Here is a 21,700-nt window from a genome sequence, read left to right as displayed (position 1 = left end):
TATTCACAGTCTTGGTTTCATAATACCTGGAATCTTGCCTGAGATTCCTATGACAAGGGTATATATGAGAAGGAAAAGCTAGTGGTGTTGAGACCTCAGTCTTGTTTTCCCTTCAAGATGATCATACTTCTAATTAAGAAAACTTGCTGCACTGCTGGCAAAAAAGCCTAGATGCCTTCAAAACCTATATAGATTTGGAGCAGCAGCCCTTGAGAAACTGCCACTTCTGGATAGGTATACAACTTTTGCAGAGATATATATATATATATATATAAATATAAATATATATAGATATAGATATGTTTATATGTATGTATATAAAATGTGAATGTTCGTTGCTTTAAAAATTGTTCTTGTGTTCTTAGCTTATCTTTTGCTTAGTATCCCTTATTTTCTTCTTCATGGTGTCTTCAGGAGTGATACTTCACTTTGTCAGGTATGGAAAGTGGCAGAATTTGGGAAAGGTCAGATTTTGCTACTTATTTTTCCTCTTTCCTGCATAAATGAGAGGAATTTTTGCTAAAAATGCAGTGCTCTCTTCTTCCTGTTGCCAGATACCTATTTTAGGATTTCAAACCCCAGCAGTCTTCCTTAACAAACAATTGCAGGAACAGTTTGAAAATTTCAGCTCTATGTGTATTTTTCGCTGAATGCCTCTGTCTGCTCATAGACTGGCAGAAGGGAATTAACTCCCCAGATGTCTGAACTCATTCTTAAGAGAAGTATTGCTTTTGTTCATGTTTTTCTTTCTGAAGAAAACATATTCCCATTTTGTAGGATTTTATTTTACTAAAATCTATATATTGCAATAAAATGTTTGGAAACATCTTCTGTAGTTTAAATTATATCATTGTCCTTTCACTGGGGAAAAGGTTCTATTGAAGTAGATGTATTGTTTCTGATAGAGGAAAAATAAATTTCTTAGTAGGTTTAAGAAGCTATAGAAGAAGATACTTTGTATTATCTAAAGCAGTCATTTTTAGGYAATATAGTTACTCTCCAGAATAACTAGTCAGTGCTAGTGTAATGTGACTTGGTTGTTGGCATTTTTAACCATAGTAGACATATAGAGTATTATATAGAGTACACTCTCTGTATAGACATACAGAGTAACCATAGTAGAGTATTTTTCAGTTGTTTGACAGTATGAGCTTGTGTTTTCTTTGAGGAGGCAAAGGATGGCCTGAGTGCTTCTCCTTTGCTTCACCCAAGCCTGCAGTCTGGCTGATTGAGCTTTCCCTTGGCATGGGCTGTCATGGCAAGGATTTGCTCTGGCTGCTTCCATCTCCTTCCTCTGCCAGCTGAAATGCTCTCATTGTTTAGGCAGCAGTTTTGTTGCTCYGGAAGCAGTTGTGCTGCAGCTCACCTTCAGGTGTGGGTTATTTGATACCTGGTAGGAGGGCAGTGGGATATCAGTGTGATATCTGCTCTTCTCGTGGATGTGGGGTTTGTGTTACACTTAGTGTGGCTTTCCTGGGAGTACAGGCAGTAAAGAACAGGCTTGTTCTCAGCTCTTCTCCTCCTCAGATCTAGCAACTGCCTGTCCTCAAGATGAGTCAGTTCAGCTTGCTGACTTGAGGCTTGCTTTATTTTGGAGATGGATTAGTTTGTCAGATCAGTAGGCTAAACTGACTCATCCTTAGGCTACAAGATTGCCAGATTTGCTATGGCAAGAACATGAAAGTGGGAAGTAAGACCATCTTTTTTTGGCAGTAGCCCCCACTGTGATSAGATTATGTATAATGTGAAAACGGGCTGTAGTTTCTCTGGTTACCTTAAATAGCTTTAGAGATGTCCAACACTTAGTTCTCTTGTTCTTCTTGCTCTACTATTTTTATTACTCAAATAAATAAATAAATTTCAAAAGCAGGACTTGCCAATGGTGTATAGCTTATGCATCTGGCTTCTAAAATGCTGCCTCATCTGTAATAATAGCTCCTTCACCAGGACAGCCACTTCTGCCATGGAGAATATCTGCATTGCACTGATGGCATGCCTACAGTTTCTTAATATTATTTGAGATAACGTTCTCCTTGAATTCAAAACCATCTTTAACCTAAACTGACTTGTTCTATTTCTGTGCAGTTCTGTGGCACAATCTAAAGCAGTAGTTKGAGATGCATGCGGAGGCTGTGGAGTCTTAAAGCTGGTCTGTGCTCTGCAGCATGAATTGAACAGTGTAGCACAGCTTGATTTTACCCTCTGGAGAAGTAGGTGCAATGCCTCTTTCAGTCCTAGAATAGTGTTCAACCTCAGGTCACAGTCATCTTAGRGATTCATATTGGCTACGACTAATTTTTGACTTTTTTATTCATTGTACTTCCCATCCAAGGTGGATATTGGTTCTGAACAGCTGKCAGTTCTCTAACTCCTCTTCCAATCTTAAAACATAGTCACCAAATGCATTTTCATAATTAGCTTTATCTGTCTTTCTCTTTGGGATTTGGTTGCTGTCTCAGATTCCACACAATCTGTTTCTCACTGTGATTTTAATCTGTCTCATTCACTGTCTGKGCTGGGCTCTGGGTCCAAGATGCTGTTTCTTGGTCATGACAAGTACATGCTGTGTTTCTGTGCTGCATTCACTGAAGTTGAAGAGAAAGAAACCATGTTCTGTCCTAACTGGACAGAACTTAATTATGGAGTACTTGACAGAAAGGAGAAATGGCAAAGGGAGAGATAGTCCTCTGATGTTCCAGAGAGCAGAAAAATGTATCCAGGACTCTTGCCTGGGAAGAACTTGGTCATCTGCCCTGTYAGGAAAACATTGCAGTTTAAATGGGTGTTACTGTTTATTGCACATAAGTTTCCAAATCCACCTATGATACTCATAAATACASAAATTGCTCTTCTTTTTTGACACAAATGTTGAGGTTTGAGGATGCACCTTTGTGATAAGGATTGGCTTCCCAGCGTGGCACAAGGGACCCTGCCAAGGACACTCCAGCAGATGTGGAACTGCATCCTTTGTGCCCTGCTTCTTTCTCCACAGTCTGGCAGGGCTTGTGGAGGCCACTGAGAGCTATCCAGAGGCTCTTTTGGCCTGGGCCGCCTGCAGAAGTGGTGACAGCAAGTGTTTCACACGCCTGGAGAACTCATTTGTGGGTTCTCTCAGTTCAGTTGTGCTCCAAATTCAGTTCTCTCCTTGATCCTCTGCTCTTGCTTCTGCTTCTCTGCACTTTTTCACGTTAACATTTTTGGTGGTTGGGGTGTTTTGGGTTTTTTTCACCTGTGTTTTTACTGTTCCTTACCTTCACTTTATTTTCTTCTTTCTTTAGCCTATTTTCTTTTTGGTTCCTCCTTCCTCCCTCCCTCCCAGCGGGGGCAGGAGCTGTCTCTTATTCTGGTGCTGTGCCTAGCGCAGTGGGGTCCTATTCACACTTCATACTTAAGCACTGCTGTAATTAACACAATTGAAAAATGTTTTATTTAAATCTCCAGTAGGAGAATAGAGACTCCCTCTAAGATGTATTAAGATGTTCTTAATTTGTGCAAGTGTATGGTAGGGGAGGTCTTGGAAACTTGCAGCTACTGCAGGTGGCTTTCTGTGGGTTTTGCTTAATGGTATGGCCTAATGCATTTGAAGCTGGATTTAGTGGATGCTAAGAGAGAATGAAAAAACAGTGGTGCAGTCTGTTTTCAGGGGTCAGAGATGTACTTGTCTCGGTGACATGTACATTTAACTGGATTCAAAAGCTACCAAATGTAGTGAGAGCTGAGCCAGGGAGGCCTCCAGCAAGGGAACAACCTCCTACWTTTTGCAAGAAACTGCTTTAGTAAGAGGCTTGCAGGTCACACCAGATATTTTGATGGGAAGATTGTAGATCACCTGRGAATTRRACAGATKAACTGTTTATTATTTGGTATTCTTTGAGGGGTGGGAGATCTCTGTCTCTGACAGTGGTCTTGAAGTCCACTTCTTGAAGGCATGTCAGTAGGTGACCAAGGATGAATTCACTCTTCAGCCTTGCTAGCAGACACTGATAGACTCATTCAGGGTCAACTGTTGAATGGCACTAACAAGTGGATAAATACGATCTGTTTGTAACTCGGGGTTCTTCGTGTCAGGGCTCAGTTACAGGGCGTTTATAAGTTACTCTGTGTCAGCTGAACTGCTCTAGCTGTCTTTGGCAAATATTTACTAAATCATGTTCCCCGATGATGTAAGAGGAAGGAATAACTAAAGAAAACCTCAAAAAATAAATCCTAATACTATATAGGCTGAATTTTTCAACCTTGCAATTAACTCTGAGCTAAAAAGCAAAGGAGAATACTACTGAGGCCACAGTCTTTACACTAAAACGATGTTTCCATTCATTCCCCATCTCTGTCCTTGCCTCTTTTGCTACAGTTTAACCTGTAAGCTTTTTGGGGCTGGAATGACCTAAGATTACCAATACCAAATCTGTTATGATCACTTCAGTACTTGCTTTCTAATCTGTGGAATCACCTTACCTAAATTTAAAGTTGATTTATATAGCCAAATAGCTTTTGTGTGGTGGGTTCTTCTGCATGTGGGTGGAGAGAGAGGAGAACAGAAAGAGTGCCTACTAAAAATAACTTGTTAACAAGCATGAGACTGCTTATGAAACCTCACTGGCAGCCAGTGTTTAGATTACCTTAATTGTATGTTTCTGTGTTTTTTTTCCAAAGCAGAAATATAAGTGTAAGCATTCTTGTGGATATTTTGTTTAGTCACAGAAAAAAAAAATTCTATTTATGGTACTCCCTAAGGTAATGTGCAGAATTTTTTCCTCACCTGAGTGTTAATTGCAGCTCTCTTGTTTAGAAATTTACAGTTTTGGTCTACGTTTTCCATGACAGAGAGTACTTGAAGCAAATTCTGTGTTAATGAGAGATGGTTAAYACAGACCTCAAATGTGCCTCAAAAAGGTGTGGGCACCACCTTACACCTTACAGTGTACAAAGACAGCTTATAGTAAAATGACTCTTTTTTTCGACACTGCAAGTAAACATCCCTTCTGGATTCAGCTGTTTGGTTTATAAATCAGTGGGGTGTTAACTTGCTGGGATTTCATGGTGGCTGATATAAGCAGCTGATTGTTGGAATCTCATCTGCCACAGTTGGATCCAGCRAGGTCATCTGATGGCCAATGTGATAGGCATCTGGGCTACATCAACAGGGCTCTTCCCATCCTTTTTCCTCTTGTGCTTCTTGTTTTGTTTTTTAAAGTATTCTGAGTCAAATTTATGCTGGAGTAGAGTAGCACAACTGCGTGGCTAATACTGTGCTGTGATTACTTTGACTTCCTTGGTTAAGATATAAAAACCTGTAGAAACTCAGTGCCTTAGAACTTCACGTGACCTTTTAGTGGACATTTTTACAAKTTTATCATGTGAATGTTCTGGGACCTGCTCACTACACTGCTCATTTTTAAAGGCTTGTTTACAGTCTTTAGCATTAAGCTTTCAAAGGGAGTCAACTGAATGCCCCCTCTCCAAARGTCTCTTATGACCTCTAAAGAAAGACTGAAAGCAACAATGACATTTTGAATGTCTGAACTGAGATGCAGTAAATCCAGGTGCTGCTTCTTCTGCTAAATTTTAGTTTTTCTTTTGTATCAACATAAATAATAGGGGGGAAATGTCCCTGCATCTTGATGTAATTTCATGTGTTCATTGCATCAAATACAGGCATATGAGGCATGTCATTACTTGTCACAGTCTGCTAGAAATAAGTTTCGTTTCTTTTTTCCTTTTTTAGTGGTACMATGACCTCAAAAAGGCATGAAGACAGAGGTCCGAGTTTTATTTTTATAATAAAGTTCTGTTGTCTTTCTAAACTGTTTACTTTTTATCTTGTAGTGATAGTATAGTTTATTTTACTGGACAGAAGTGAGTCACTGGTATTGTGTTTACATTTTGCTCTATTTTTTAGTTCTCTCCTGCATAAACTTAACACTTAGTACTTTGAATTTGCAGTGCCATTTAGAAGCTGTTGAGCAGAATGTAAAGCTTTTTGGGGTTACAGGTTTTCCCTTCTGCAAGGCAAATWAAAAAAAATTCAAACAGTTGGCATATAAAAAGCATTGTTGTTAGATGCAAGTGGAATGAACATTTTCCTTTTACTTCCTTCCTTTGTGTTCAGCTAGAGGCAGTGGCAACTTTGATTTCAGGGTGGAGCGTTTTAGAAGCTTTTTACCTTGGTGATCTTTGACTTGGCAGTTGTTGCTGAAATTTGTCCTGATTATTTGTCTTGGGATTGAGCTGAAGTGAATTGACACTTAATTAACTGTGACTATCATTTGATCATTAGCAATAGAGCCAAGGAATGACCTTTCATTCTTCACATTTTCATTATTTATCACTTTATTGTGTTTTTGTTTAAATTGAATGCAGATTTTGACAGTTGTGGAAAGCAGCATATTTGATATTGAGCTATTACACCATTGCATTAGTGCTGAGTTGAAAGAAATGCTTTGTGTGGGTATTGAACCTTTCTGACCTTCTCAAGACCCTAAGAGACACCACACTCATCCTGTGCATGCTTTCTTATTTGAAGCCTAACAACTGCAGTTCAGTAATATTTTTTATTAAAAAAAAAATTACAATCTAAAATAAAAATCTGTTGCAAGAATAACCCTATCTTTCAGAATTTTTAATAAGGAGATTATTTTTTTTCTAAATTTTGTCCACCTACAGTTCTGTCCCAAAMTCTTGCAATTTCTGTTTCTAGTCATTATTTGCAGTGTCTTCCACCTGCAGATCAGAGCTCTCTGAAATGTGTGTTCCTTTTTCCTTTTAGAGATAATCCTCCAGCTTTCTCTTTGACTTAAATTGTTTGAGCTCTTAAGTCTCACTCAAAGTAATGTATTTTTTCTGACCTTGTGACATCTGAGGCTTCTGTCTGAATCTCTAATGTTTTGAATCACGACTGCTGAATTTCAGTTATCAGGAGTGAGCACACTATTCCAGTAGCTGTTCAATTGGTGTGAAATAGTAGAAGGGTTTTTTTGGTTTTGTTTTTTTTTGGGGGGGAGGGGTTTATTTTGTCTGTCTGATGTTCCTCTGCTTATTCTTCTAAGGATTGCTTTAGGGCTCAGTAGCAATGTTTGTGCTGGGATGTCTTGCAAGGCAGAGTTGATGATTCCACACTTTGGATGACTTTTCTTGATTTGGCTGCGTGGCCTATRGTCTTGGGTTCTGGATCCCTGTGCTTAATTTTTGTCTGGGTTACTAATGAAGGTCAGCTGCTTTTTCACTGATCTCTACCCTGTGCATAACTCTGTGAATCTTGTGTCTTAGTACTTAATAGCTTTTCTTTTAGGTTGTTGATAAAAGCACTAAGTGTGAGAGCAAAAATTAATGCTGTGGCACCTCTATTATATTTTATTAGATCTTAGTTCTGTTGAAACTTATGAGCTAGTATTATAATTTCAGTATTGGTATTATAATTTGATTAGTAATGACTTTTCTTTCTGTAAATGGGTTTCTTCATGAATTTGGGATGTGATGGCAAGTCAGAAACCCTACAGAAGTCAGATTGCTTGTGTGTCAGTGCTTTTTTTTTTTTTTTTTTTCCTCCAAATGAACCTGTAGTCTCCCAACAATATGGAGTCCAACAATCTGGTCTCTATAAATTACCTTACTGCTTCTTTATTCATTATCAAAATAACTGGTACAATACTTAAGCTGAAATTGTTGTCAAAATAACAGGATTGTATGAATCACCCTATCCATCTTTGAAGTTCTCTGAGTGTTCTGATTCCTTTCAAAAATCACTTCTCAGCCTTCTTAGCTAGCTCTTCCAAAATCCTTGGATACAAATCATGAGATTCTTCTGATCTTGAGTAATGTCTGATGGCCACTCTTTTATTGCAGTATTCAGTTACAGTCAGGAAGTCAAGTGACATTTTCTGTGCTAAAACAAGTGTGTGTATATATATATTTAGTGAATGCATCTACCTTATCTGGGTGATGACTGGCACACTTACAGGTTTTTGTTCAATGTTTGACCTGAACCATTTTTGAAATTCCAAGGACTCTTTTTGCTTGGAGTAAATTTAAAAACAAAACCATGTTTTGTTTTGTAAGACTCCTTTCTTTGAGTCCCTGAGTTTTCTGATTTGATCCATGAATGTTCATTTCATGAAAGCTGGAGAGGGACTTTTTATAWRGTGATAGGGCAAGGGGAATGGATTTAAACTGAAAGCTAGAAATTCTTTGCTCTGAGGGTGGAGAGACACTGGAACAGGTTGYCCTGCAAAGTTGTGGRTGCTCTATCCCTGACAGTGTTCAAGGCCAGGCTGGATGGGGCTTAGAGCAGTGTGGTCAAGTGGAGGTTCCCTRCTGATGCTTTAAGGTCCYTTCCAACCCAAACCATTCTGTAATTTTATATGATTATAGCATTTTTATCTTGTATTGTTCCCCACTAGGTAACATTCATGCAGTTCACTGATGAAGAAAGGAAGCTGTCTAGTAAAACAGCTCATAAATACCATTTTTATACTTTCTCTCCTGTACTGACTCATAATTATCAGCTCTTTGTGAAATGAACTTTTAAAAAAAATGTAGTGAGAAAATATAATTAGAAAAAGAAAATCAGTAGTGATTTCTGCTGCTGACAGCATCTTTCCTCAAGCATACATTGGCCACATTAATGACTTTCAGAGCAGCTGCTGACCTCCTTCTTCCTTCCTTCTCATGAGTGAACAGTTATCTAAGAAGCCAGGTGTTTTATTTCATAGCCTTATCTGATGATCAGCACCAGATTCTAGCAGATAGCTCAATAAAAGTTTTAAAACATTTCTTTCACAAAATAGTCAGATCTTTTGATATTCCAGTTATCTGTGACTGAAAAGAGCCATTGCAGTTGTGATAGACTTCCATCCCCCTCTGGCCACTCATTTCTTTCTAGGTAGTTGTGTCAGCTGATGGTTGTAACCTAATCCCATTGGCAGGGGCTGGATCCAGTTGGGTCAGGTTTCTGTGGAAGTGACTTCTTGACTGTATTGAGCATTGAAAAAATTAAGATAAAACAGTGCTGCAAAACCTTATGAAGGGGAGAAGTAGTCAAGTGATCTAATATTGAGCCATATCTTAACAGGGAGGTGACACTGACATTTTAAACTCATCAGTGAAAATACTTAAGTGGAGACAGTTATGTGACCTCAGATATTGTACTAAGTGTATTGTTGGTCTGTGAAATTTTCTTTTAGGATTTAAAAACAATCTAAGTAATAGCTAATGGAAAAGCCCAGTGAGGAGTTATGTAGCAGTTGGAGGAGGGAAGCAACAGAAGATAGGTAAAGTCAAAAAAGAGGAAAAGGTGGAGTTTGTAGACAGCACAAAGGATCGAGGTTGCATTTGAAGTAGGACTAAAGCTGCTGTAATCATTGTACTAATACATTGTTTCTTCAATTCAACTGTAAAACACATGGAAGTGGAGGAAGAGGGCACACATAGTTGAGAGGAAAAAAAGTCTTAGATCTCTGTRTGTGCATTAAAGTGAGTTTTTACTGCTCTGTCCAGCACTGAAGAGCTCAAGGGATGTAGGGCAGACATAATTTTGGACTTTCTCCAAAATTCAGTAGAAGGTGTGTGTGTGTGTGATCAATAGCAAAGGATGCCTTTCATGGTCTCTGAGGACTGAAGTGAATTTTATTGAATGACACYTTATTTAAAGCACAGGCCAAAAGTACACATGTAGTACACTTATAGAATGGTCATCTTTGAGCTAGTAGTAGAAATTGTGCAGCTGGCAGGATATTTATGTGACAAAATGCTTATCTGGTAGTAGAATCTCAGATCTSAATTTTTACTCTTAYCTAGGTAAAAATACAAATATCTGCCACCATGTTTTTKGGKTTTTTTTTGAGATGGAAAAATAGGGTTCTAGCTTGCACTGATGGTCTAACTGTGGTCTTCTAAGCTCTTTTCCCACAAACTGCTGAGTATTCTCTGCTTTCAACAGTGCTTTCACKGACTTTACCTAATGCTTGTGATTTATCCTGTGTGGTCATCATATGCTAAAGGTAGAAAGTGAACTAGATCAATCAAGTATTAGTGTACTTGGAAATTAAAATGCCTGGATTTTGTTTTCAGTTTCATATCAGACTCGTGGAATAAGCTTTTAATAAAAAAACAAAAAACAAATATGACATCATGGATGTTAAACACCACTGCTGTGTGAGGAAATGCTTTAAGGGTTTGCATGAACAGACCAAGTTCTGCAAGTAGAAGTGTATTATAAAGTGTGATAACTTTCTTTTTCCTTGTGCTTCTGCCATGGATGTTGTAAAGGTGGCTGGCATAGATGATGGTTATACAGTCACATGAATTTGCTTTTTTGTAACAGTAAGCAATGTCATATTGCAGTTGGCCCTAGAAAGCAGCAGCTTCTGGACAAATGCTAGTGAATCTTCTCATATGAGCTGTAAGACCTGTTTAGTATTTTGGTATTTAGTCCTTCCTTCCTTAGTTTTCCTATATAATTTCAATCACATTATTTGTATACTTCAAGAAGCAGGGAGATGTTTTACTCTTGAAGATCAAAGCTGTCAAGGATGCAAGGTGAATTTTACCCCTACAGTCCCTCATGTTCAACAATATAGTAATGGAATATAACTGAAACTCTAACAGACTTTTTTAAGATTGGAGTTTTTATGGTGTGCTTTATGGATTGGTTTGCAAAGACTRTTGTTTCCTGAAAGCAGGAAACTGGGAGAAACCTCTATGAGGCTTAATGCTCTGTAAATTCTGGTAAAGAAACAAAGTAATTCTTGGTGTGGTGATTAAAATGTCACTGCTTACACTTCTAAGTGCTGAGGATTTCAGCCCTTATTTAGGAGCYGTTTTCCTATGGACTTGAAGGAAAATGTCTGAAACTGTCTGGTTTCTCATTTGAGCTCTGGACAAGTTGGTTGGGTGGCTGCAGCCTCAGACTCGTAGCAGGGACAATTATTTTTTTCTCTAAGAGTTCATTAGTCATGATTTTTGGAAAAATGGAGAACAAAACTTAACATTGATCTCAATACTCTAGTCTAGTGAACCCTGCCAAAAAGAAAAAGAGGCCCCTCAAAAGTTAGCAGATAGGGGATTACCTTTTTTTAAAATGAGGATTGCCATAGTAAAGCATGTGTAACCTATTTGTATATTTGATGAGTTAGAATGCTAATCGTGGAATAGTTGGGCAAATAAAATGCAGTGCTGCTATGAGAGTTACACTTTCAACTTGTTTACAAAAAAAAAAAAAAGTTTCTTTGTTTTCCTGGCTTCCTTCCTTTTATTTCTTACAGTTATCCAAGGGTAGAGTGAATTTTCCATACAGCTAGTATTCTTCTATTTATGCTTCTCTCTCTCCCTACATGAATTTATTAATCTCTGTAGTGTTCCTTTCTACCTTCTGCCCCATTTTCTCTTCAGATATATATATATATATATCTGCATCTCACCTCATGACTATTGTGGGGAAGGGCTAYACCTACTCTGTATTGCTTGGCAAGTAATTAGCACCCTTAGCACTAATGTGCTTTATTTATTTTTGATTTGTTGAATTGTTTCATGGAGCAGTTGTAATCGAAAACCAACGATTTTTGAGAACCTAAAAGGCAACATAGGAGATCAATAGCAGTTAATGTGGATTTTTTGGGAGGGAATTGTGTCAAGTGTACAGATTTTTCTTCAGAATCTTACAGGTATAGAAGAAGTAATAATAGAGGTGGGTATCTTGACTGAAGTTTTCAAACAAATTTTCTCATGAGAAATCTAGAAAAACAATGGACTATGGAAAGTCCCGTGAAAGGCATACAGAATTATTTGATTATTTTGTTTGAGCATAACAGGAGGTTCMAGAAAAAACTAGGATGAGCTATTTAATGGATTTTTGCAGGGCCTTTAGGCAGTCTTATAGGATTCAYCAGTTCTCACCAATTTGTTAGGTAAATTTTAGTGAAGCATCATGAAATGGATYTCCTGATAGTGACTGTGCTTGCAGGATATGACAAGCTGGCAAGAGAGTTCAGTGACCTTGGATGCAGTTCAGTCAGGACAAATGCAGAATATTAGGCTTTGATAAGAGCAGTCAGGTGTGCAAGTGGAAAGTGGATGAGGATTGGACAGGCAGCAGCTCTGCAGAGGAGAGTTTGGTACACAAGCTGATTATGGGGTTGCAGCGTTGCACAAGCTGCAAAYATTATGCTGGGCTGTACAAACAAGTGTGTTGTAAGTCGGACACAAAAAATCACCAGCATTCTGGGTAGAGCTGAGATAAGCTTCCTTTACAGAGTCTGGTTTTAGGTGCAGTACCTGATGCATTTTTAGCAGTGAGGGGAGAGGTTTCCCCAAACAGAAATAACTTCTCCATCATAAAAAAGTTCTTTGCAACAGCCCCCATATTTGAAGGAGGCAGTGGGGAGAAAGAGAACAGGGRCAAGCTGTGCCATCTTCAATGCCCTCTAGGAGCATTTCACCTAAACTGCACTAAAGCCATCKATTGAGCTATTTGTTGGAAAGATTTTTCTAAATGCATGAGGAGTGAAGAGAAAACATGGAGAAAGTTGTGGAGAGAAGGTTTCTTAATAAGGAGATATGATGACTATTTCTTGAGTACAGTTTCTGTAGAGTTGTGGTGACTGCTGTGGAACAGCAGGTTCTGGTTTTTCTTGCAGCCCTTTTGGTTSTGTAACCTGAGCCTGAAGGCCTTTTTATTCTAATTGAAGGGCAAGTAATGCCCAAAGCATGCTTGTAAAATGCCTGAGGCTTTAGTCCTGTTAGGAACAAAACCAGACTTTGAACAGGGCRAAGCACTGTTGGTACTAACAGTGAKGCTAAGTGTRGGTGATAGTGATGGGAAAGTGGCTGGGAAAGTGCCCTTGAGAGTCAGAGCCACTGCATCTGCCCCTGTGCAGCTTCCACTGTGATCCTGCACACTGAGCTTGCATCCCTGGCTGTGCTCTGGTCATACTGAGATGCCAACTAAGTGGTCATTGTTGTCCTGCTCACCCTTCCTCCCCTGCCCCAGCAAGTGCCTGCCTTCTTTGAAAGGCATGAAAGAAAAGAGGAACAGGACTGTGCCATCTGATGCAGCCTAGGTTTTAGAAATTTCAAGTGCAAAGGTTATGCTTCCTATTGCTAAAACTGAAGATTTACACGTGGGTGGATTTATAACAAACTTAAAGTGCTCCTGGTTTTTGTTACCAGACAAATGCCTGTAAAGATCAGAGTTCTGCTCKGAGCTCATACTGGCAGTTTGGTTTCTTCAGTTATAGAAAAAAAATGGGAAAATGCATCATTTTTGTAATACAAATRACACTGTGTTTAATATCACTTACTTTATAATCAGATATAGGGATACGTACTTGGCTTCTTTGTGCATTACATTTTATTGCTCTATTATTTGCTTCTGTAGCAAAATTTTTTGTTAGCAATAATCTAAATGAAACACTGACACCACTTAATATGTTTTGGTAAAAAACATGCTTGTGTTTTCTTTGCATTTTTTTCAGAGGCTTTCTATTTTTCTCTATAATACTGAAATACATATGCTGGTCTAAATCTTTGTCTTACCCTCTTCTGTTTTAGTCTTGTTGGTCATCTTGTTTATGCGAGTATTTTGATTATTTGTATWTCTCTTGCTTTCCAGGAGACAAAGATGGCAGCAAGGTGACTACAGTAGTGGCAACTCCTGGMCAAGGTCCGGACCGACCACAAGAAGTCAGCTACACAGACACCAAGGTGATTGGAAATGGATCTTTTGGTGTTGTGTATCAAGCCAAACTCTGTGATTCAGGAGAGCTTGTGGCCATTAAGAAAGTCCTGCAGGATAAAAGATTTAAGGTGAGCTTATGCATATGTTCAGAATATTTCCATATTTTATAAAATACTGTATTTTCATAATAAATGAATGTTACCTCATTTTCCATGTTTTTGGTGGCAGYGGTTTTGATTTTCTTAATWTATTTTCATTGGAGCACATAAATAYGCATAAAAAWTTTYGGGACTAAAGATGAAACAGATGGATTTATGATAAAGTAATGTGGTTTAACTTGAAAATCAGTGAGTCACTGTTATGATTATTTGTATTACTGCAAAGYAGAAAGCTAAAAATACAGATTTGATGTTGTACTGTTTCCAGGTTGTAGACTAGATTTCTCAGACAGTGAGCTGTGGAAAAAAGGGAGAAGCTTGTCTTAAGGTTACTTTTTTCTAGCTTAGACTCTTCTCCAATCATTRGTAATTAAACTGCTGCTAGGAGAAGTCTTTGGGCTTTGTTCTTAGCTGTTGCACCTATAAAGTTGAAGACTACATTGGAGTAAATTAGACATTGTGGAGGCCAAGCAAGAAGCTAACAAATACGAGCCCAGTTACCTGATTTATAAATGTGTTCTATTGTGGTGGTTTTAGTAGACTAGTGATTGTTTTCTCTAAACAAGTAATCTTCCAAGGAGAAATCTTTTTATCTAGTAATTTCTAAACAGAAGAAAAATTAAGAACCATAAGCCAYCTCATCACTTTTGTTAATCCTCTGCTTGGTACTCAATGCACTTGACTGCTTTCCCCKGTAGTCAAGTGGCCTAAGATCGACTTATGCAAGCAGTACATGATAGCAAATGTACTGGTTTTAACATTTCTTGTTTTTACAGTAAGACCTCATGCACAGCTAGTTTCACTGGTAATATTTGTAGTTTCTGTMCCATTTTGGTAACAAAAACATTGTTTTGATGTGTTTTGAAGGAACTAGAGTATGTCTTCTCCTTGAGTATTCAAATTTTATGCTATCATCACCACAGGCATCAGCAYATCACAGATACATTAGATGAAAAATGGAAAAGATAATGTTTAAATTGATGTAATTGTGCATAATTGTTTACTTCTAATTGAGGAAGGCATATGAAGTTCTTAGAGCTGAGTTATTTCTGGACTATATTATGGGTTGAATGTAATTAGTACTTGGGAAGCATGCAATRTGATGTAAGAATGCCTTATTTTAGGAGAATAAAGAAGAGGTGAAACAAAAATGGAAGAACAAGTTCTAAATCTAGCTATACTTAAAGGAGCTTTTTGGTCTCCTCCCATTGCATAGATTTAGGGGGAAGGTCAGGATGTTTCCTATACCATGTCGTGCTTTGTAGATGTCACCTAGTGCTTTTGACAAGAATCTTTGATTTCCTCAGTTTCATAACTCTGGGATTATGCAGTGTGTCAAAATGAAAACTTGGCTAAGCATTTTGGTTCCTGACCATCAGATATTAATAGTTTGTGACGTGTTTTTTTATGAATCTCTCCTGAGCATGTAGAATAAAATGTTGGTCTTGGGTTGGTTTTGTTTTGGTAGTTGGCTTAGTGACATTTTGTTACCTGACTATATATCTTTATATTTTGGAGTTTTTCTTTAAGTGATTTTTTAAAAAAATGCATCTTTTTAGTATTAACCATCTCTTTTTTAGAACAAAACAGCTAAACTGAMAAGCTAGGTAGGGTGTTTCCAGTTCATACTCTAAATTAATTTTCTTAATTTGATGATGCAAGSTGAGGACATCCAATACCTGGAGGCTTTAATACCCCTAAACAAGGTGTAATTAACATTCAATTCTATGTGTAGATTTACAGAGAGCATTAATTTAAAACTCCTATCTTAAACTTCTTAATTTGTATGGGTCACATCTGTAGCAGTACCCAAGCTATGCCTTTTTTCATATTCTTATCCCAAACTTTTATCCAAACTGCRTAGCATCATCTACCTTTAGTCTCAGCTCCTTAGTTTTTCCCATCATTTGTCAACTTAGTCCTCCAGTTTTTTTCACGTTCTGATCTAGAAGTGTATGTYCTGTTGGCAGGAGGTCTAAATTCCTGCAGGCTGGATAAAAGCCTCTGCCTGGACAGATTTGGAAGCTAGACAGATGTATCTTATATTAAGAATAGCATACAGTTGYTTCAGGTTGGAAATGCCTGAGCTAGGTGGTAAACGCTGGACCACATAATATACCAGTTTAAGAGGGAATTTTGAAAGTCTGAATGGTTTGAGTGCAGTGTAGGAGCAGACCAGCTCTTGCATTCAGAGAGCTGCTTGGCTGCCCAAGTCCAAATTCAAGGCTTGGTCAAGGGAGTTCCTTAAKAAATCTGCCACTCCCCTCTCATTAATGCATACTCTCACTTCAGAGATGATTAGGGGAAAAAGCCAACCTTACTATAGACAGCCAAATGTGGCAGTAGCTTGTTTGATTTAAATTAACTTCATCACTTTTTGAGGGAAGAGAGGAGCACTTTAGAGATACCAATCTGCATTGATCCCAGTGGTGGACAAGCAACAAGAGGAAAGTGATGTGTGCAAGTTGCTTCCTGAAATTTGAATCATGAATGAAATTTTCAGCTGCAGGCTTCTAGCTGATGCCTRCTTATCTCTGTGTTTGTCTATCCTGATGTATTTATCTTGGTACATGCAGTATRATTTCTTAGTCATTATTTAGTTTTTCAAATAAAATGCTTTGAGAAAAGCCAGCAGGTAGTCTGGAAGCTTAAAGGGCATGATTCAGAAACTTCAGGAAGTCAGAGTGCAACTTGTAKGCTCTTTCTGCTTTTTCTGAATGTGAAGGGCGGGTATTGTGTAGATCTGGAAAATGCGCCTCAGTTGCCAATTTTAGATCTCTGTCAGGAAGCTGAGACACTTTTGTCCAAGTTTAAAGCTATCTTGAAAGCTGGAATTACCAGAGGGGGATTGTCTTTTTTTCTTTTTTTCCTTTTCCATTACTATGACAAGTCAGCCTCCCAGCATCGGYCTGGACCAGAAAGAAGTTGAATGTTAAATCATTGCTGAAGAGTTGAATCTTACAGTTTYTGTGATGATAAAGATAGTTTGCAATGCTTCTACTTCTTTCCACTTCTGTGTTGCAGTTCAGTGGTTCCTTAGTTTGACATTGCAGTTCCTGCATGAGTGTGTTTTAAGCAGGGTCTCTGAATTGCTCTGGATTTTCGAATGTGCATGTCTAGATTACAGTGTAAAATAGAGCACTAGTATTGGTATGCTAGGGATAGTGGCAAGTGATTGAAGGAAATAAATAAAACACAATCTAGAAATGTATGCTTAATTTCAGTTTGCAGCCTTCRTTAAACTAGTTCTCCATACTAAGTGTGATGAATTAAGTCATGTAATTTTGGGCAATTACCTGATACTTGAATGAGTAGCTCACAAGCTACGTGCTGTTTGTCATTGATCTGTGAAACCATTTAATTTGATTAATTTAATTAACTACATCCAGTCATTCTGAATGGTTATATTTTTGGGATAGTGGATTTTTTTTTTTTTCAGTTAAAAGTTTAACCAGGTGTGAGAAAGGTATTTCCCTTTGAAAAATAGTGTAAGGCAACTGTTCACAAGCTGTTGTGGCCACAGTGCTTTTAAATGGCAAAATTTCCAAAAGGCAATAACTTGGCTTTCACAGATCTATACTGTGTTTCTGCTCTATCCCACAAATGCAGAATAAAAGGATCCTTGTGCAAAGCATTGACAGRTGCAGTTAAATGATTAATAGTATCTTCAATTATTTTCATCCATATGTCTGTGCAGGCCCTTAAGTGACTCARCCTAATTGTGATGCCTGAAAAGAAAATACTGGTAACATAAATTTTCTTGCACTGCTTTTGTTGGCATGTTCATTGGMATATTCTTCAGATTAAGAGTCTGTCATGTTGCTATCTAATCCTGCAAAAACCAATAATAACCAAACAGGTATCTTTCACAAATAGCTATTTTTTTTGTTATTTCTATCATTCCATTAAGGTTTTTAAGAAATCTGATTGGAATGAATGTGTGAATTGCTAGGAATACTTTGCAGCTGATTGAGAGTAAGTAGTTAAATTTTTTGTATCTGAATTGCAGGACATGATGTTTCTGCTTTTAGCATTAGGGTGTAGAAGTTTAAATGATGAAGAGAGTTTGTACTACTCCTGCACCTTTTCAKTCTAGATTGGGCATCACATTTCTTGTTAATGGCTCACACAGACATGAAATGTGCAGCAAGAGAAAGCCAAATTCTGTAATGGGAACTATTCATGCCATGCAGTCTGTCAAATCATTCAGGGACTGTCTTGGTTTAGCCATCCAACCATGTGTGCCCTTGGCTTAGTTGCCTGAATTATTTAAGTGGGCAAATCTTCTGGAGTGTGAGAGGATGTCAGAGTAGGGTCCTGCTCTTTCCTATTTTTAGTTMTGGAAGGAATAGGTGTTGTGACTATTTGCATGTTCATTGTTTGTTTGTTTTGGTTTGTTACTGTTTTTTTGGGTTTTAATATGTAAAATCTTAGTGTTAATTTGAGCCTTAAAGCCCAATAAAGCAGCAGGATGAAAAAATAAGTCTATGTTGAGGTTCTGGTTTCTTTCTTTCTTTGCTGGTGTGTGTACTTCCATGAGCTGTTTGAAATGCTTCTGAAAGCAACAGCTTTCCTTCAGTTCCTGCCTCAGATATATCAAGCTGCTAAGTATAAAAAGATCCTTTTCAAAGTAGCCCATATCCGCTGATTGTGTTAACTTAATTACAGCAACTTTGATCATAGCAGCTTCCATGAAAAATAKAAAACCACAAGGAGGAATTCCCATTGAATAATAACTAGGTGCTTAGGTTTTAAAGTTCTGTTAACTTTTCAAGAGACTTTTCTGTTTAAAGCTTTCAGAAGTCTAAAATTGACCTCATTTTTTTCTTAATAGGTTTTTGTGTCTCTGATTGTGGTTGAAGGTGCAATTCTGTAAACATGCATGTGAAAARGTGAACCTGTTGATAAAAGATTTGTCTATTTTTCTCTCAGAATCTCTGTCATTAACTGACCACTGTGAGAATCTGACTTCAAATTGTGTTGAATTAGTTCTGCTCTTGCTGACTACCCCCCAGTTCATTTCTTAGCTCTTGGTTATTATTCATGGCCAGCTAGGATACAACAGATAGTAGCATTATACTGGAAAAAGGGCTCCATTTTCAGGGGGCTTCAGTCTGTTACTGTTTATGGAGCTGAGCTGTTTTGAGGAGGGATGTATGCAGGTTACTAGAATAACCTGACTGAAAGAAGAGTTAAAACAAGTTTTATTTTGCAGTCTGTAATCTTGGGCTATGTGGATAGTCATGTCTATAGACTGRCAAGCAGACAGGAGTTTGACATTAAATTTTCAGCTGTGTGCTTGATAAGTGTTGAAATGTGTTAGGGAACCCAGTTGTAGAGCTTTAAGGGAGGTGGTATCACTGTCTCTTCTGTGCCARTTTCAAAACTGATTTCCTTTTGTGAGGTTCAGACAGGATGCGTGCATGGTCTTGCTTTCTAATGTTTTAGCWAATCCATTTTCCAGATTCCCATTCCTATGTATTGTAGYTKTGTCATGAGGATGTTAAAGATACARTTGAAGAGAAGTCATTGCTRCTGCTGGATAWCTCATRAAAAGTCTTGACTTCCTTTGCACGTGCCTGAGTTGACCCTTTCTTTCAAGCACACAAGTMGATACTGAAAAGACYTCCAAGATTGATTCCAACCCTGGASTGATCACCACTGTGTCAACTAGACCATGGCACTAACTGCCACATCCACTTGTTCCTTGAATGCCTCCAGGGTTGGTGACTCCACCACTTCCCTGGGTAGTCCTTTCCAAAGTTTAATAACCATTCTGTGAAGAAATTCCYCCTGATGTCCAGCCTAAACCTCCCCTGGTTCAGCTTGAAACTGTGTCCTCTGATGCTGTTGCTGGTTGCCTGGGAGAAGAGACAAACCCCATCTCAACTTTTSTACAAACTCCTTTCAGSTAGTTGTAGAGAGCAATAAAGTCACTCCGGATCCTYGTTTTCCCTCCTACTTCATTCCTTTCTAGAAGGGAATTGAAAGTTATCACAGAGGTTCAGAATGAATGCTATCKTCATCTTAAATCAGTGTTTAAAGTCTTGAATACAATGTAGAGGTTGGATTTGCTCTGGTGTATTCATGATAATCTCTTACTATGACCTTTTTTAATCTACACAGGTTTCCTCTGAACTAAGGACTGTAYTTCCTTTTTTAATTTAATCTGTGTGTGAGCTAGCTGAGTTCTCTCATATCTCCATCTAAGGATCGTTGAATATTCAAACATTAATCTCTAATKCCTTCTCTTAAAAGAATGCCTTTATTTACCCTATCTCAGTTTAGYTGGAAGCACCCATGGGGTAAAAAGTCACAAAGGAAAAACCTGGTGATGAGAATTAATAACATTTAAGCACCTTTCTTTTAAGTCTTTGAGGATTCGCACATCATAGCTACTTTGAAGATCTGAGGAATAGTGAATCACTGTTCATAAGACCATCATGGAGGTGTCATTCTCTAAAGGATACCTTAATTTTATTGTTAAATAGCTAGAAAGAGCACCCAGAACAACAGATCTGTCTTCTGACTGATGAGRTGGTTTGTGTTTRTATGACAAGTGGGGTTGGAAGGCTGAAAATGCTTTCCAGTGTCTTCAGCAAATACTGTGAACTTTTGTAAAACCAGCAGTAGAAAGATAATGAGTCTGATCAAAACTGTTCTTCTACTCCTAGCTGTCCTCATCTAAGAGAATACAGTCCCTCTTAAAGACTGCAGCTCTCAGATAAGATTTCCAGAAAGGGATATGCCTGGGCATGTGTTCAGGATGTCTTTGCATCTTCTAAACCTTCAGAGAGATTTTTTTTCTAGTCTGTGCTTTAACTTTTGTATAGAGACCAGATTTGTAGCTCTGGTCCTACTTAGTTTRTCCAGATTATCAGAGACATTTACCAAGGTAATAGCTTTTCTTACAGCAATACTTGATCTGGCTGTTTCCTGGAAGCTTATTGGAGCAAAKTCTGTCATTTGGCAGTAATTGCAGTTGCAGTGCCTGTCCACAGCAACTTAAAAGGATGGGTAGAGATGCGAATTCTCACTCACAATCTTGTATTTCATTCCATTTTTCAATTTTCTCAAACTTTCCTGATGGATAAAAAAAATCTGTTTACCCTTGTTGTCAACAGTCTTCCAAGAAAGCAGTATACTTCAGCTGAAACCTCCCTGAACATACTTCAGTGGCCTACAAGAGATCTGGGAACTCTAAGAAGATTCTTTCTAACTTAGTATTATTTTAAAGTCTGTATAATAAAACTATTTGTAGTTATGGCTGCTCCTGCAGATGTTTTCAAATCTCACAGTTGAATTGGATGCATAATAGGTGTTAGTACAAAACAGGTCCTCAGTTTGACATGTGATCTGAATGGAGTTTGTACGATGAGCTCTGATTTCAGTTTTCTCCTTTGTAGCTGGGGAGTTTAGGCTGATAATGTCCAGGGAATGCAGCATCATCCAGCTTCAGTTGGCCTAGGAAAGAGGAGGAAGTGCTCTTCATCTGCACACATGGCTTTGTGCATGTGCAGAAATGTGTTTGCACATGTTGCCATGTGGAAACTCACATGTTAGKAGGGAAACAGGCCCTAAGAATATGTTCTTTGAAAAGGGAGGAGTCGAAAGCACTCTTGAGGGCTTTTTTTTTGCCTTTTATAGAGCCATGCCACTGTTTAGGTGGTGCATTTATTTTGGATTTTGAGCTTTTCTATTTCCAGGAGTTTTTCTGTATTACTCTCTATGCCAGAACCAAAGATAGGATGTTAAAACTAGACACCTGATTTGTCAGKTTTCTCTCTTCTTGCCCACTTCTAGTGTAAATTAAACCTATCTGTCCTGTGTAAATTAACTGACAATGGAAAGAACCCTAAGATACTTCACATTT

At 38.1% G+C, this 21,700-nt stretch overlaps 1 protein-coding gene across 2 annotated transcripts in view; it reads left to right on the top strand.

Annotated features, from left to right (window-relative positions):
• The window catches only part of GSK3B (glycogen synthase kinase 3 beta), a 143,298-nt gene that overhangs the window by 41,020 nt on the left and 80,578 nt on the right, over positions 1 to 21,700 (top strand). For both annotated transcript variants that reach the window (XM_057376252.1, XM_057376251.1), the window contains exon 2: positions 13,604 to 13,797. In XM_057376252.1, coding sequence (XP_057232235.1) covers positions 13,604 to 13,797 — 194 coding nt within the window. The remainder of the gene's footprint in view (positions 1 to 13,603; positions 13,798 to 21,700) is intronic.

The sequence above is a fragment of the Malurus melanocephalus genome, unplaced genomic scaffold (genome assembly GCF_030028575.1).
Source record: "Malurus melanocephalus ecotype Western Australia unplaced genomic scaffold, MMel_1.1 scaffold_275, whole genome shotgun sequence".
Classification (NCBI taxonomy): Eukaryota; Metazoa; Chordata; class Aves; order Passeriformes; family Maluridae; genus Malurus; species Malurus melanocephalus.
This window is presented reverse-complemented; position numbering and strand designations above follow the sequence as displayed.